This window comes from Eubalaena glacialis, chromosome 2 (genome assembly GCF_028564815.1).
Source record: "Eubalaena glacialis isolate mEubGla1 chromosome 2, mEubGla1.1.hap2.+ XY, whole genome shotgun sequence".
NCBI classification, from domain to species: domain Eukaryota; kingdom Metazoa; phylum Chordata; class Mammalia; order Artiodactyla; family Balaenidae; genus Eubalaena; species Eubalaena glacialis.
Window position 1 is genome coordinate 133,073,432 of NC_083717.1, and position 17,514 is coordinate 133,090,945.

Consider the following 17,514-nt stretch of genomic DNA (forward strand, 5'->3'; position numbering starts at 1 on the left):
TCTATCATACTGCAATCTTTGTGTGAGTGCAGAGCTAAAGAGATGTGTTTACCAGCCCTTCTTTGGGAAGATCAACGAATTTCCCTGACAGGACATATTGTTTATAGACTCTACAACTTAACAAGAGACACTAATAAGTGATCCTAAAACACTGGTGGCAGTGATGTTCCACAACCTCTAAAAATTCAACAAAAGGCACCAAGTCCTCAGAAGTGGGAACATATGACTTAAAGTAGTTAACAATCAACACACTACATATTTGTAACTAATTTAAGCATCTAATCCAAACATTATACAGCAGCTAAAGACTGCACCAATAATTTAAAGCAATGGCACTTAAGGAGTTAATATGCAGAGAGGCAAAATATCTTCATCAAAAGAAGCAAGTGCCTCCCTTTTTACCTTCCCTGGCATGGACTTTGATGTCTTGGTTAGTGACTGGCCAGCTGGCTGCTAGCTTGATAAACAGAGAACCTTCGCCCATCTCACAGGCCTTTGTGATTAGGGTCTGGCATCTTTAAGAAGACATTCCACACAGAGGTATGCCAGAAGGAGGGGGTGAAGGAAGATGGGGAAAGCAGGATTTGTTAGCTAGTGAGAGGTAGGGGTGGTGAGGGAGACTGCCCAGGAAGCCTGCTGCTCCTCACAAGGTTAGGCTGAGCAAATTGCAGTGATGGGCTTCTCATTTAAGGGAGCTCGGCATGAATGTATACATTAAAGTCTACTCTTAGAATCTTCCTACCGCATGTCAACCCAAATCACATTTCTTTTGCTGCAATTCACTCATCCTTTAATTCCTCTTGGTACCACACCAAATCTGAGATCCTCTCTGATTTTAGCTTTGAGTCATTTTAACAGATTTCCTAATGACCCAACTTGAAGTCAGTATATCCTGCTTCCTCAGACAACATTAAAATGAGCACACTGAGAGGACTGTTCAGGATTGTTCAGTCTCTGTTCAGGATTGGCCTTGGATGATTCTAGAGTGGATTTCATGTTCCTTGTCAAAAATTGCTAAAATGGGTTTGCCATTTGAAGAACTAAAATTATTGTTTAGAAGTGACTAAAAGAGACTGCCATAAAATGCTTCGGATAAAAAAATTAAAGACAATATGGTGGTCGTACCAGGAGTCACATGATTTTCAGGGTATTGCAAAGTATTTCTTTGCAGAACTCTTCTTTTCAGCTCCCTCCCTCGCCCAGCGGGTAAGTAAATTGTTTGATAATGAGAATGTTATGACCATAACAAGGGTGACTAAAAAAGAATCGAACATTTTAACAAATCAATTAATTAGTAATTAGATGATATATAAACATGTGGTCAAAACCAATTTTAATAGGATCTATCACAGTTATTTCCCTAATTTTACGAATGGTCAGTTTGGGCTATTAGCACACATCAATTCTATACTTAATCCATTCCATCCCTTTGGTAGCACATCATCATCAATAGTTGAAGGGGTGGTCATGATGCAGTCCTTCATTTCTCAAGGCTGCAAGTAAGAGATGATACAAGCATAAAGTTCATGATTATCCCCACGTGATGAAATTGCAGAAAACCCAGTCTAGTAATAAATGTCACTCCAAAGCCCAGAGCCTCTTAAAGGAAGGGGCTGTGCCATGTCACATTCATCTTTGTAGGTATACCGTTCCTCACACATCACAGGTGTTTAATAAATGCTGTATCTCTCCTTTATAAAGACATAATACACAAAGAACCAAGGTCTAAGAAGCAAATTGCAAAGGAGGTAAATACACACGCTGGTTAAGCACCTGGTGGCAATCGCAAGGCAAATAATGCAGCTTAGCATTGCCTTCCCCACAGCTGACCATGCTTGTCATGAAAATGATGATGTGGTGTGTTGAAATTATAGTTGCCTCCAGGTAACTGAACAAAGAGGCAGCTTGAGGTGAGAGTGAACTGCCTTTTTTTTTTTTAAAGAAGAAATTTGCATTTTAGATATTGTTAGTTTTAGTGGATCCAAGTCAACTAGGAGTAAATTCAGCTCTCAGTGTGCACCTTTCATTTTCTCTAATCTTGGCTCTATTTTGTTGTTTTGATCATAAACTTTGACAAAAACATTTTTTCCCCTAACGTTATGGTATCATGCTGTCTTGTTCCCCAATGAAAATACCTGCTATTGGAGCTTAATTAAAAGTTAAATTGTTTCCACTTCACAGCTATCAGAAGAATCTATTACAGTGTTTGTTTTTTCTTCATGTGAGATAATTTGGGGAAATGCTAGCTCCTCACTCCACAGAAGGTCACTAACTAAAATGAGATGGTTTAGTTGATAAGCATTCTTTAAGGAATGTGGAGTATTCCCAAGATCCTATCCTTGTAGGGCTCTGGGCTCTGGAATGAAATCAAAGTCTTGTTAAAAGCTCAGCATCTAAATGTAGCCATTCAGAAAATAGGCATGAAAATTCCTTTCCCCTTCTAAGATATCTGTTCTTTAAAGGGTTGTGAAATGTAAAATAATTTTAAAGGTCTTACCCACTTAGCTCAAATTATAAAATACATACAATGTCAAAATGGGCTAGGATTTATGCATAACAGTTATCACTTGATTATTTCATATATGTACATATATATACACACACCCCTCTCTATATCTATTATTTGTAAGTATCTCTCTACAAGTAAATAAATAAATATAGATAGATAGGTAGATAATATCTTCTGAGAGTCACTTATATCACTGAGTATTATCAGACAAAATGCAGGAAAGTATTAATATATTTTCTTGGGAACCCAGTAGGATTTTTCTGTTTTTGTGTACTCTATTCCTTGCCTTAATAAAGGCACTGACCCCAAGGAAAACTAACAAACCAGGATCCCAGAACAAAATCCTAAATGTTGAGAAGTCAGGACAAGGACACACTGAGATGCTTTTATGTGGGGGTCGGCAGATGATCAAGAAGAAGTCTTTGAAGCATGTTTATTTCATGAGATTCCACCTCTGGACTTCTATAAATGAACCTTTCCCATGCCCGTTTAGTTCCACTTATGTGATACGTTTGTTGGACATGCCCCTCAGTTAAATCATTTAAGGGGAATCAACTGCCTTAAACATGCCTAAAACATTCTGGCCCAGCTACCCCCTGCAGCCTCCACTGCCTCCTGTCTCCCCCGGTTCACCATACACCAGCTACCCTCGTTCTTTATCTTCTCCAAGGTTCCCCAAGCCTCCTTCTGCTTCTGTGCCCTCACACATCCTGTTCTCTCTGGTGTCTGCTCATCCTCTTCATCTTGGCCTGGCTAAGCCTCATCCTTGAGCTCCAGCCTAAACATCTTTTTTAAAGGAAAGCCTTTCCTATATCCCCACCATGCCCTGCTGTGGGTCTAATTAGGGCCTTTGGTTAAAACTTCCCACACCTTCACAGTTTTCTTTCATGGCACTTATCACAATTGCCATGATTCAGTTCCCTGTGTAATGACTTGTTTATTGTCTGTCTCCTCGACTAGACTGTAAACCCCATTAAGGCAGGAGCAGTGCTGACACTTAGCGAGATGATGCCCGACCTATGATAGATGTGCCATGAACACTTCTGGAATGAATAAATAGAAGGCACCCACTAAGAATCTAAAGCCACTTGCACCTCATTTCCATCCACTTGGGTGGCACCTGACTGGAAACTTTTGGCCTGAAGTTTATTTAAGAAAGTGCCTGAACCCCTGTCCCGCTTCCCTCTGCCCTCCCCCATGCCCTCCTCTCCTGAAACACACACCCACCCCCCCAGGGAGTCTGTGAAAACTGCCAATGAAAGATACCACTTTTTACCGCAGAATCTTGTCACATGTCCCGGAATTTTATAGATAATATATACTTGTTGTTTTACCCCAGTGGTTACCAGAAAGGAGACTTGTTCTTAATGAAACTTTAATGCTCTTGCCCTTCCTATTACCGGATGATTGGTAAGACTAATGATCAAGTAAGAGAGAATCAGAAAAATAAATGGTCATAAATTAAATCCTACTATGATCTAATTCTACTGAGATTCTTCTTTTCAAAATATAAACAGCTCTGTCTAAGTTCTCCACTGGAACCCAAAGGTGCATTTTTCATTCAGCCCAGTGCACACCTTAGGGAAGGATAGAGCTCTAAATCATGAAACTAACATATTTCCACATTTCTTCTGATAAACTGAAGTGCATCTGGCACCACCCTCAGACTTTCTACAGAATTTACAAAACAAAGATAATATTAAAAGTCAAAAGTAAAAGAAAAACATTTGCGTTTCTAAAAGGCAATCTTTTATGGATATTACCTTAGGAGAAAATAAAATGTTTGACTTAATCCTGTCTGTAGTAAAATGACCACAGGGACAGGTCTAAATGGTTTATTAAGTAAGAAGGATTGAACCTATGAAAAATTGTTCTCTCCTAGAATATTTCTAACCCACACATGTGATTTATATCATGGCAGAATTCAACACAAACGGTCTATTGCTTTTGGCAAAATAACCTGCAAACATGCTTAATTAGGATGCAAAGTGAAAGCACAGTTTAATACTGTTGACAGCCATGAACTTTAGACATCAATTTCTACTATTATTATTATTATTTTACTTATGGAAATATAGGAAAAGCAGTAAATATGGAACTAGAAGACAAAGTTATCAAAGAGATGTAACATTTAAATCTTACCATTCTCATTTGTGTGTCAACATCACAAATAAAATGCTCTGAACACCCTACCTTGGAATGGAAATGAAAGAAATCAGTTTTGCAATCAAAGCTTACCTTCATCAATATTTGAAAAAGATGTCAGTATTTAAGTTAATCAATACCTATTTCTAGAAGGCTTTACTTTAAGAAGTGATGGCCTCTTTCTGGGGAGAAGGGATAATTCTTTATACTGACATTCCATTCCATTTACTGCAAGATGAAAATGAATGTCACCATTAAATGAATTCCATGGTCAGTTAATATTCAAAGCAAACTTTTCTATAACCACTTTGTAACCACTTATTCACCATTCTATAGGAATATTTAGATTCTAAAAATAAGTCTGCAAGAATATAACACAGCACCATTTTCAAACTGGTAATGCCCAGCTCTTCCAGGGTCATGTCTCGTAATTCTTTGTGTCTATGGATCAGAGACTAAGGATGTGAAAAGGGAAGACCAGGTTCCAGGTCTGAATGAGGCAAAAGCAGAATCTGGTTACACTGTCTGGATATTGTAGCCAGTTCACTAATTTAAATTTTAGTAATCATTTTAAAGTGACAATTTATGTGTTTCAAAAGACAAGGTAAGATGTAGAGTTAAAGCATTACATGGTATAGCAGAAAGAGTTCTGGCCTCTGGTTCTTTCCTTCCCCCTGCTGTATACCTTCAGATAAATTATGTCAGTAACTTTCAGCTCTGGGCCTTTACTTCCTGTTTTTCTTTCCTTATCTGAAAATGACAGTTATTGTGACAAGGATCAGGCAAAATCATGAAGTCTACAAAAATGGTTTTAATAGTACAAAATGGCACAGAAGGTCAGGATATTTCTGTGAAGCTTGAAAAATGTATCTACCAGAGATCACCAATCTGAAGAGTTAAAGTTAAAAACTTCAGGGTGGGTATCTGACCTGAGTTATCTGAACTTACTGTTTCAAGTTCTTATTTTACCTCTGTAGACATAGTCTTAGAGTTAAGTGTTAAAAAGTTAACTAGGTACTCTATTTTATAAGATTCTATTAAAATTTTCACAGATTTATTTCCTATTATAAAATTAATACATGCTTCTTGTAGAAGCTTCCAACAGCTCAGAATGCTGTAAAGAAAAAGTACTTTCCCTCCACTGCTCCCTGCTTTTTCCTGCTCTCCCCACCGCTCCACACAAACACACACGCATGGGACTCTCCATTTCCACTCCTCAGACATGATCATTATGGACAGTTTCTTGTAAAATTAAATACTTTGAAAATGGAAAACATTGGTAGACAATTTATCAATTTAAAAAATGTTAAATTAAAGAAAAATCTAGAATTATCCCATGCCAGTCAGAGTTGGTGAAATCTCAAATTCCCTTGGGACAACAGAATGACCAATTGCTGGGTGAGGGAATTGAAACAATAACCCTGTAAACAAACTGTCTGGAGTGTATGGCTAGAGCCAGCCTAGAGCAAAGATGGAAAAAAGCCTTCAAGGAACACCACCTCCTCCTCGTGGTTAACAACTTGATGACGTTCTTCAACATGTTTTAATGATTATCATATCTTCCTCTTCACAAAGGACTGATTTATTATGGTTTAAATTTAAAGAATACTGGTTTCCCAGTTTTGAATCAGGCTTAGATTACAGAACACATAAGATCAATGACTTTGTTCTAGGCAAAAAAACCCTGAAAGCAAAACCCACAACTAACCCCACAGCGTTCATTTAAGTGCAGAAGGAACCGTCCTGGGGAAAAGTTCTTCACACAGCTCTAGACGCTAACCGCTTCCACCACCCTCCTTGCCATCTCTACTCCTCCTCCCATCCCTGTCATCAGCACCTCCACGCTTAACACTTCCACAGCACCTTAAATGCACAAACAACTTCACGTATTATTTACCTTAATCCTCAAAACCATTTTGTCAGGTAGAAAGGACAATCTTAGCTTTTCAATTTACAGATTAAAAAAACTGAAGCTCAGAGCAGTAAAGTGATTGGCCCATGATCATTCCCCAGTTAAAGTATGTTCGCCCAGGTATACTACTGCTGTCTAGATGTCTATCTCCATTTCAGAGCTCTCCTCTCAAGATGCCACGTGCAATCACTGATTCAACATCTGCACTTCAGAGTCCAAATGTGGTTAAACTCAGTTTTCCAGGCTCAGCCCATAATATTCTCCCCAAAACTTGTTCATCCTCAACGAATGGCACCATTATCCTTTCAGTTGTTCAAGCCCCAAACCTAGGCACCATCCCTCCCCACTACCCCTTTTATCAACACGCACGTAGACTCGATCACCACATACTATAGATTTTGCCTTCTAAACATTTCTCAAATCTGTCCACTTCCCCTTGTCTTCACCACGAACACTGCAGTCCAAGACTCCAGCATTGTACATAACAATCATTTCCATGTTACACTCTGTCTTTTGCACACCACCCCCATTCCACCCATTCTCCATGCTGCAGCCAGAGTGATCAGGTAATTCCTCGGCTTAAAATCTTTTGTTGGCTTCCCAGGGCTCTTCAGATAAACAGAAGAATCCTTAGTGTGGCCTATAAGGGCCAATATAATCTGACCCTTGTAAGCTGGCAAGATAAAGCTCTTTCCATAATTTCAGAATACTATGATGTCTTTTAAGTAATAAATAAATATTTAAGCTTCTGTTTTTTTCATAATGCATAACATTTAAAACTTAAGTGTATTGACTAATTTTAGAATGAAGTTTGCATTTGTGGATTTTTTTAAGCATTAGTAACACGATCATATATAAATCTTATTGATCTTTCTGAAATTCTTCTTTAAATATGACCAAGTTCATATTATTGTAATAACATATGCATTAAAATACATACACAAATATATACAATAAAATATATATTATTTATATAATATTTGTAAATTATATCATTCATTTCATTGTGTGTAATTTCTATCTGCTGCAAGCCTTTGGATAGCTGGAGAAATAGACGCATGGACATTTCTCCCATGTTGTATGAATCACTCATCTCAGAGTTTCAAAAACATCAGCTTCATGGGTGTGTGACTTGTGCAGTTGCCCAGAGCCTGCACTTAGAGGAGCCCCATGCTTGGTTTATTGCTCTACAGTTGCTGTCTTGAAATTCTTAATTTTTGAACATTTTCATTTCGCCCAGGGCTCCAAAGATTATTAATCTGTTCCTGCTAAAAACATTTTTTTAATGTATGTAGAGTTGAACTCTCTCATGTCATCCACGACCAAAGTGTTTATTACACTCTACTTCTGTATTTCAAGAACTCAACAGGAGAAGATCTCTGAGGACCACCAGAGTCAGAATTGTCAGTCAGTGGGGGGATCTATATATTCTGTGGCCATTCATAGATCTCAGACCAACAAAACATGAGGTTATACTCAAAAAGTAAGGTTTCTAAATAGAGTGAAACCTGGTTAACAATTTTGGCGAGTGAGGCAATGTCAACAGATGGTTAACAGGGAACATGCCTTGGATTTAGCTGTTACTTGAGATAAGTACTGGCCTAGATTACAGGGGATAGCTGGAAAAAGGCAACTGTAACCAACATTACCTTACAGAATCAGGTGATAGCCATATTAGAAATATTTTTATTCTTTATAAAAAGTTCTTCAATACTTTTGTACTAAGCAAAATGAAGAACTGAACCCCTGTGGGAAACTGCCTGCATGTGAAAAATGTTTCCCCAGCTGGTGCTTTCAGAATTGCAATTTTGATTGCAGGCAAGCAGTATGATGGTGGGAGAAAATTCTGTTATGCTCTAGTAAAAGATGCTCATTTTAAAACACATCATGTGTTACTTTTATCTTGTCAAAGTTGAAAGGCTGCTGACATCTGTAAGTTACCATTAAAAATTATTATTATTATTTTATATCAAAAGTGAATGATCCTAGAAGAGTTGATTTACTACTTACCCTAATTAACTTAGGTGAATTTAAAAATTACTATCTAGGTAAAATTTAAATTTTAGGCTGATAATTTTCCCTCATGAACTCAACATTTATTTACACTATGCAAATTTCAACTTTCTTGAGAAAGTTATGCTTCTGAGATAAAAATTAAGTAATAACAGTTTCTACAAATTCCTATTAGTGATAAATGTGAAGCATTCAGGTGTAATGGTGCATTCTTCAAGAAGATGAGTTTTGGTGTCAGACTTGGGTTCAAGGCTCTGCTTTGCTCTTTATTATGTGACTCTGAGCAATTTACTTGATCTTTCTAAGCCTTTGTTTCTGAATTCAAAATAGGAATCACAACACTCAATGAACAAGACTGATGTGGGGATCAACTTAGATAACAGACATAAGAGTTTAGCACAGTGACTTGGAAGAATAAATACTCTACAAATGCAGCTATCATCATTGATAGGATTTTTCCTCCAGTATTTTAATCTATTAAACAGTTACCTTATTGACAGGAATAATGTTTTTGACATTGTAGTAGAAGCCGAAATAAACCATGTTGAAAACTCCGTGACGTCCCAAAGTTGCTGTAAATCCTTTGTTGAGGCCCTGGAGTCCCAAGCCTTCCTTCTTAATGATGTGTCTTGCATAACTCACGGTGGATGGTTGCTGCACGAGAGAGGAGAAAGGTCATCTTCGGGGCTGTGAAACAGAATAAATTACTGTTTTAACTTCCCTTCAAGCCCAAAATTATTAGGGACTTATTTTTCCCCAAAGATGAATAATCATGCTTAGATTCATGCTTTTTAAAATTAGGAAACCCCAAAAGTAAACAAAATTGCATGCATAACAACAGGCCTTAAAGGGAAGATTGTTGGCAAAGAAAAAATATCTTTGATGGAATTAGTGAAACTAATGTCATATAATAACTAACATCATTTTCAACATGTCAACAGCTGCATCCAATTCTGGATCATCCACACTAATAGAGGGGATTAACCATATAGATAAACTAGTAATCCATACTGGTAATCCATGACTGTGCATAATCCAAAAGGAATGTATATTTGGCTCCTGAATCCAGCATATTTACCTTTCTAATTATGTTTTTCTAAAGCGAATGTTACAGTTAGTCCTGATTCCATTGCCTCAATAGTTTAAACTGGCGTTAGGTTAGAAATCGGCTGTGGATAAATAGCAGTTGATTGTAGACTTCCTCAAGAAAGTGGGCAATCAGTGTGTGTAACACTTGCTGTGATAAATGATAAATCAATGGTGTTGAGAGTACTGGGTTACCTTTAATTTACTTCTTTCCAGCCCTTTGATTGATTACCCAAGGTTGAAATACCTTGACTGCTGGAATCCAGTCAGTGCTACTTTTGGAACTTGCTAAAGAAATCACTGTAGTTTGCCCTGAGTTTTATAATTCATTACAATACAATTACAAGTCATGTGGGTTTTTAAATAAGGTTGAGTGACTGTTTCCTTTTTGGAGGTACAGCACAAAGGATCTCTCACCCTCTTAAATTTTGAATACTGAATAGTAAATAAGGGGAAACGTTCAGCATTTAATTTTTTTCCCATAAGGCAAGCACTGACATGACACTCGTTTGAAATTTCACTGGAGCAGGTTGCTGGAGTGGTCATGGCAGTCTGATGCACTTACTGACTAAAAGTGTTTTCTTATCATGTGCAATTAAGTCTGTGTCAGCAGAACAGAACAGAACAAATTCAATCAAGGCTTTTCATCCAACTTTGTAGCTATGTAATTAACCTGATACATTTAAATAAGCTTGTTTAGAGAGTAAACCCTATAGCTTTTACTGATAAATGTTTAAAAACTAGCTACAATTCTACACTCAAATTCATCTTTTCATTTAAGAGGATTAATTACAATAAATTACATTAATCACAAGAAAACCCTTTTTTTGTGACATGAAAAAAACACATGAGAACGTATCTTAAAACAATAAAAGACATTTCATATAGGAAAACCAAAAATTCTCAGAAGGTTAAAGTTCACTCTCTCTGCTACAAAATGGGATTTTTTTGTTTGTGTTATGGCACATTGACTATCAACCCCAGTTATTTATTTTGGTTTTCAAAAGAGACTTGAGGACAAGTTGAGCAGAAGTTCATTTCTGTTGGAAAGACTCTGAAAGTGCTGAGCAAACTCCTAGGCACTGCTCTCTTGCTGTGAGAAAGGCAGTCTAGAGGGCAGAGGCAAGGAAAGGAGGCAGCTCTCCTGGGGATGAAAGAAACTAGGCAGAAGTAAGGCTGCCTGGGTCCAGACTGACCAACACCAGTCCTCCCTGCTTCTAGCCCAAGCTTTCTCTCCATCCTCACCCACTCTGAAGCCCCGAGGGCAGGAGAGATGGGGAGGTCAGAGGCCATCTAGATTCTTCAGCAACAGAGGAACCAATGGCTTTGAATGAAAGTGCAGATTAACATGGCTTTCCCTAAATAAAACAGGTATAAAGATGTGTCTATCATTTAAAAATCTAGGGTGCTAAATCATCAAAATGTAAAGAGAGGACTTCCATTAGATCTTTCTTAAAATTAATTTTTATTGGAGTACAGTTGATTTACAATGTCGTGTTAGTTTCTGCTGTACAGCAAAGTGCATCAGTTATACATATACATATATCCCCTCTTTTTTAGATTCTTTTCCCATATAGGTCATTACAGAGTATTGAGTAGAGTTCCCTGTGCTAACAGTAGGTTCTTATTAGTTATCTGTTTTATATATAGTAGTGTGTATACGTCAATCCAAGTAACATTTACTGATGGCCTATTGCCTGATTTCTACCAGCTTGGATGTTAGGTAGGTACGAAGAAATATAACACATGGATTTTGACTCAAGTGCCTTGTTGAGTTTGAACTCAGCTGTGAATAATTAAGCAAATCAGGGGGTAGCACAGTAGTTAGAAATAGGGGGTCAGAGCCAGACAGTCCCAAGCTTTGAATCCCAGCAATACCACTTGCTAGCTTAAGCGGGTATTTTATCCTCTGATTTATCCTCACTTTACTCATCTGTAAAATAAGGATAATAATAGAATCTTCCTCATAGGATTGTTGTTGTGATGATAAACAAGTCAATGAACTTTGCCCTATGTAAGCATTTACTATACATTAGCTGTTAATAATAATGGCAATTATGATGATAATAAAACTAGTTATAATAGTAAAATAACAGGTAATTTTTTTGGTAGTTGAAGGCAATGACAATCAAAAGGTGGAGGCTGATTTGAGGGGGAGGAAGGACATGCATAACTAGCCTCTTCCTGCTCATTCCTTTTGGCTGTGGTTTCCTTTTCCCAGAGCCCTGGACCCTTGTGACATGATCCTTCCTACAGAAATGCATCCAGAGTGCAAGATCATAGGTCTGCTTTTTCTGGGAGCCAACCATATCCAACTCGTGGGCTAGAGATCTCCTAGGTCATCACCCCAGGGCTTTCCTCTCGGGAGCAGTAGATCCTGTAAAATGGTCTCTTTGCTACCGCTTGGTAAACATCCTCGGTAAGAACTCTTCACTTGACAGGTCTATGGACTATAGAAGCAAGGCCACCATGCGGGAGCAAAGGTTGGGAAAGGAAAAGCACGCTAACCAGGCCTCCACCTGACACAGTTTATTTATACCCTAGAGAGCATATACATGCATGTTACCAGGTACCTGGAACACAGGAAGTGCTCATCAATGTTAGTCATTATCATAGATACTTGGTACTTTATATATATCATCTTACTTAATCCTCTGAACAAGTGTGTGGGATGGGTATTATCTTTATCCCCATTTGACAGATGAGGAGACTAAAGTTAAGTTACTTGCTCAATATCACAGAGTTAGTGGAAGGTCCAGAGCTCAAACTGAGGCCCCTCAGACTCCAAGTTCATACTTTTATACTCTGCATGGTTCTGCCATCCTATCATATCTGATTGCCTCTCTCAACAACCTGTAATGTGGACAGCAGGTACATTATCCTCATTTTACAGGTGAGGAAACCAAGGATTAAGTAATATTCCTAAGGGAAAAGTACTGGAAAATGGCTTAAGCAGAATTCTACATCTCATCCAGTGGTGCTCTCATGCTTGTTGACTCATTCTTGTTATACACATGCTGTAAGATTTTCAGAGTTTGATAATCCAACTGATACAGGTAACAGATAAATACAAATGTATTTTTCTGGCAACTTGGGGCCTTGAGACAAAGAAAAACCTAAACTCTAATTCCCGTAAGAATTAGAAGTGACCTTTTTGCTTCATTCAGAGACATTGTATCACACATATGTAAGCAAATATTTAATTAGAAAGGCAAAACATGACTTCCACTAGGAAAATAGAGAATCATTTTGACTAGATCTCTGTAAACACAAAGTTTACTAAACTTATTTGATTACTGGGCTTCCATTTCAAAATGAAATGGTGACTGATTAGCATCATCAGCCAAATGATTCCAATGCTATCCAACCCAGCAGGTCACCCACAAATTCAGTTTCCTTTCAATATTTAGAGTCACTCCAATTTTCATATTTAGTTACCAGCTGTGGGCCAAATTGCATTCTAACTCTCCTAGATAGACCTTTCATTGACTGCACCAGAGCTGCAAGCATGGAAGAATAAGTGGGTCGGAACGTAGCTAATATTGTGATATCACACTGCTCTCCACGTTGATCTAGAAAAATCTTCAGTTCACTGGTACCTGCCGGAAGTATTTCCATTGGAAGGAACTCAAAGTCTACTTTAACTCTGATGTCAGCGATTGCCAATTGTTAATTCTGGGAACTCCATGTTCTTTTATGCATTCATTTATTCAACAAACACCTATTGAGCCCTACTAGGTGCCATGCACTGTGTTAACTATCTAGTACGGTACTTTGTTCATATTCGAGAAACATAAAAATATTTTTGCTTTGCTTTTTATTTGGAGAGATATACTGAAAAATTTTATATCTACCCATGAGAATATTCTATAGTGATTATGAAACATGAAATCGAATTTCTGTAATTGATGAAGCCACTATGGAAAACAGTATGGACGTTCCTCAAAAAACTAAAAATAGAACTACCATATGACCCAGCAATTCCACTCCTGGGCATATATCCAAAAAAAATTTTAAAGATACATGCACTCTAATGTTCATAGCAGCACTATTTATAATAGCCAAGATATGGAAGCAATCCGTGTCCATCAACAGACTAATGGATAAAGAAGATGTGGTATACAATGAGAAATCACCTCGCGCCTGTCAGAATGGCTAACATCAAAAAAAAGCACAAATAACAAATGTTGGAGAGGATGTGGAGAAAAAGGAACACTCATAAACTGTTGGTGGGAATATAAATTGGTGCAGCCACTATGGAAAACAATATGGATGTTTCTCAAAAAACTAAGAATTGAACTACCATATGACCTAGCAATTCCACAGCTGGGTATACATCTGAGAAAAACAAAAACACTAATTTGAACAGATACATGCACCCCATGTACATAGCAGCATTACTTAGAATTGCCAAGATATGGAAGCAACCTAAGTGTCCATCAACAGATGAATGCATAAAGAAGATGTGGTGTTTATACACAATGGAATAATACTCATCCATAAAAAAGAATGAAAACTGATATCACTTATATGTGAAATCTAAAAAATAAAGCAAAATAGTGAATATAGCAAAAAAGAAACAGACTTGTACAGAGAACAATCTAGTGGTTACCAGTGGGGAGAGGGAAGGGGGGAGGGGCAAGATAGAGGTAGGGGATTAAGAAGTACAAGCTATTTTGTATAAAGTAAATAAGCTACAAGGATATATTGTACAACACAGGGAATATAGTCAACATTTTATAATAATTATAAATGGAGTATAACCTTTAAAAATTGTGAATCACTATGTTGTATACCTGTAATTTATATTGTACATCAACTATACCTCAATTAAAAAAAAAATGATGTGCTATATATACACAATGGAATATTACTCAGCCATAAAAAAGAATGACATTCTGCCATTTGCAGCAACGTGGATGGACCTAGAAATTATCATGCTTAGTGAAATAAGTCAGAAAGAGAAAGACAAATACTGTATGATATGACTTGTATGTGGAATTTAAAAAATAATACAAATGCATGTGTATAACAAAACAGAAACAGATTCACAGATATAGGAAACAAACAAGTGGGTACCAGTGGGGAGAGGGAAGGGGGAGGGGTGCGTTAGGGGTATGGGATTAAGAGATACAAACTACTGTGTATAAAATACATAAGAAGCAAGGATATATTGTACAGTACAGGGAATTATAGCCATTATCTTGTAATAACTTTTAATGGAATATAAACTGTAAAAATACTGAATCTCTATGCTGCCTACCTAAAACATAATATTATAAATCAACACACTTCAATAAAAAATTCTTTTAAAAATTAAAAGTCCTTAAGGGGCTTAAATAAAAGGGAAGATCCATTGCCTACACAATGCTCCCAGGCACCACTCTGGGACACTGATTCCTTACTCTCTGAGAGCCCAGAATTACCAACAAATCACCAAGATGACTTATGGCAGCCTCAGCTATTTTTTCTGGAGTTCTTCCATCCAACTACTGACCATAGCTGGCTCTGATTACCTTGTGAGATCATGGACAGAGGTTTTAGGCATTGTTCCTTGGGTAAATAGCTATCAGAGCATGGCCGGTAGGCACAAACGTGGGGTGTGTGTCAGTGGATTTCCTCCCTCTCTAAAGCGAGAGAAGAGCTCTAGGCACACCATGTCCAAAGACAGCACGCTCCACATGCGTCCCTTTACTTGCTTCCCATGGCAAGGGGAATTCGGGTGCGTTTTAGAGCCAGTGGAATAAGGTGTTGCACTGGATTTCATCACATGACTGGAAAGCAAACCGGACGAGACCTTTATACAGTGAAGTGAGTGTCCATATCTGGGCCTTAAGAAAAATACTGTGTTGTTAAGAGGATATCCAGTTGCTACACTTAGGTAGGAGAATACCCTTGCTCATTAGGAGACAGATCACTTAAGTTCTTCATTCCTCGAAGTCTTGAAGCATTTTCATAAATTTGAAAAAAGAAGAAAACTCTTCCTTTTATTTGAGAACAAAATATAAGTGAAAGAAGAGGAATCGGGCTCAAAATTCCACAGTTACACATCTCTTTTAGCTTAGGTATTTCACTAATTTGTCGTTGCAGTTTATTTTACTAGGGCATGATTAGGGACAAAAAGACATCCAAAATATAATTATATTCTTTCTAGAATTTACATTTGATGAGCAGGCCTATTTTTAAACAATCTGTGAGTGGAAGATAATTTGCTTTAAACAAACTCTTCCAGATGCTGAGCCACAAAGCTATGTCAACACCAAGTTGCTGTCCAATAACCGCCTGGAGGAACACGGGGCCTCGGGGTGACGGGACGAGACGCTGACCCTGTGCTTTGCCCCCGCACTGCTGGCAGAGCAGGAGGGAAGGTGACTCCGCTGTGGACACAGGGGTGACTACTCAGAGGGGACTGGCAACATGGAAGGAGCCTTTGCTTCTTCATGGTTCCAGAAACACTTAACTATTTTCCCTTAAGCGTCTGCATTACCCACTTTTCTTTATCCCAGTGAAAACAGTGTGGTTTCTAGAAAGAGACCTCTATGTTAATGCTCAGTTCCTTAGAGCTAATAACTGCATTAGGTTTTATTTCCCCTATCCATAACATAGAGATAGAGCCACTGACCTTATAGGGATAATGGGAGGATTAGGTATCAGGTGCGTGTGAGCACTGTAAAAGGTGGAAGGAGACAGAGCAGTTAGTTGCCAGAGCGATGCAATTGCAGGGCGGTAGCGGCAGCAATCACCAATTATTTTTTCTTTACATAGCCCTGTATTACCTGATTTGTGAAAACAATTACTTTTGTAATTTACAAAAACTGTATAACTTAAAAAAAATCAAATAAAGGAAAAAACATGTAAGGTATCTTGCACAGTATCTGGCCTATAGTGGATGTTCTGTAAATGATAGCTATTATCATTACTTCAAAGTCTCAATTCTGAAAGCAAAAGTCTAGGGTTTCTGGCACAGCTGAGTGGAAGACTGAAGTCTATTTTCTGTAAATGATAATAGAGAGGCAACTTGGCTGCTGCCTTAGGTACTGTTGAAAGTTAACTATAGGAATGGATTCATACACATAATTCACTTTTCTGCCTACAAGAATCATAGACTGGAAAGAAATAATTTATGTACTGAACAGCTTCCAGGCAGGATTTCACATGGTAATGCAGGAAAAATTTGAACTTAACTCAATACGTCATCATGAATGTTGACATGCCCTTGAAGCTAGCTTCTCACACGTTCTGAAAACAGAGCCACACATTCACTCTCTATATAACTCAACTTCTCTCTTTCTGGAAAGAGAGGATCGCAAAGTACAGTCCTATTCACTTTGTGTTGTCTCTACATAATATGACTAAGTTTAAGCATTTGTTAATTGCCTATGGAGAAAATAATCACTAAGCTTTGTGATACTGTACATGATCTACCTGGTATCTATTAGATTATTAAGCTCCCAGGATAGAGTGTGTAGAGCTATATTTAGTGGTGTTATCCAAAACAAGAATCAAACCCTGAACTAATTTTTAAAAAATCCCTATCTTTAAAGATTCTACCATCGATGATACATTTGCTATCAGTTCATTGATCCTTAAGTTTTAATCACAGAGCATAGGTGGAAGACTATTCCCTTCTTGGGCTGAACATCTTTAAAGACTAAATAGAGGTGAAACAGGCTTTTGCAATTTCCTAAAGGTTTAGTTTCATATTTGGGGGTGAGAATGATTATGTTCATACGTAACATAGATAAAAATGACAGAGTAGAAGGATAACCTGTGCCCCATCCACACATCAGAGGCAAATCCTATAGACCTCAAGGGAAGGAAAACATAACCCATTAGCCAAATAATAACT

General features: G+C 37.7%; 1 protein-coding gene across 1 annotated transcript in view; it reads right to left on the reverse strand.

Moving 5' to 3' along the window:
• Positions 1-17,514, reverse strand: part of SLC25A21 (solute carrier family 25 member 21) — a 520,353-nt gene that overhangs the window by 28,471 nt on the left and 474,368 nt on the right. The window contains exon 7 of the mRNA XM_061182462.1: positions 9,069-9,233. Coding sequence (XP_061038445.1) covers positions 9,069-9,233 — 165 coding nt within the window. The remainder of the gene's footprint in view (positions 1-9,068; positions 9,234-17,514) is intronic.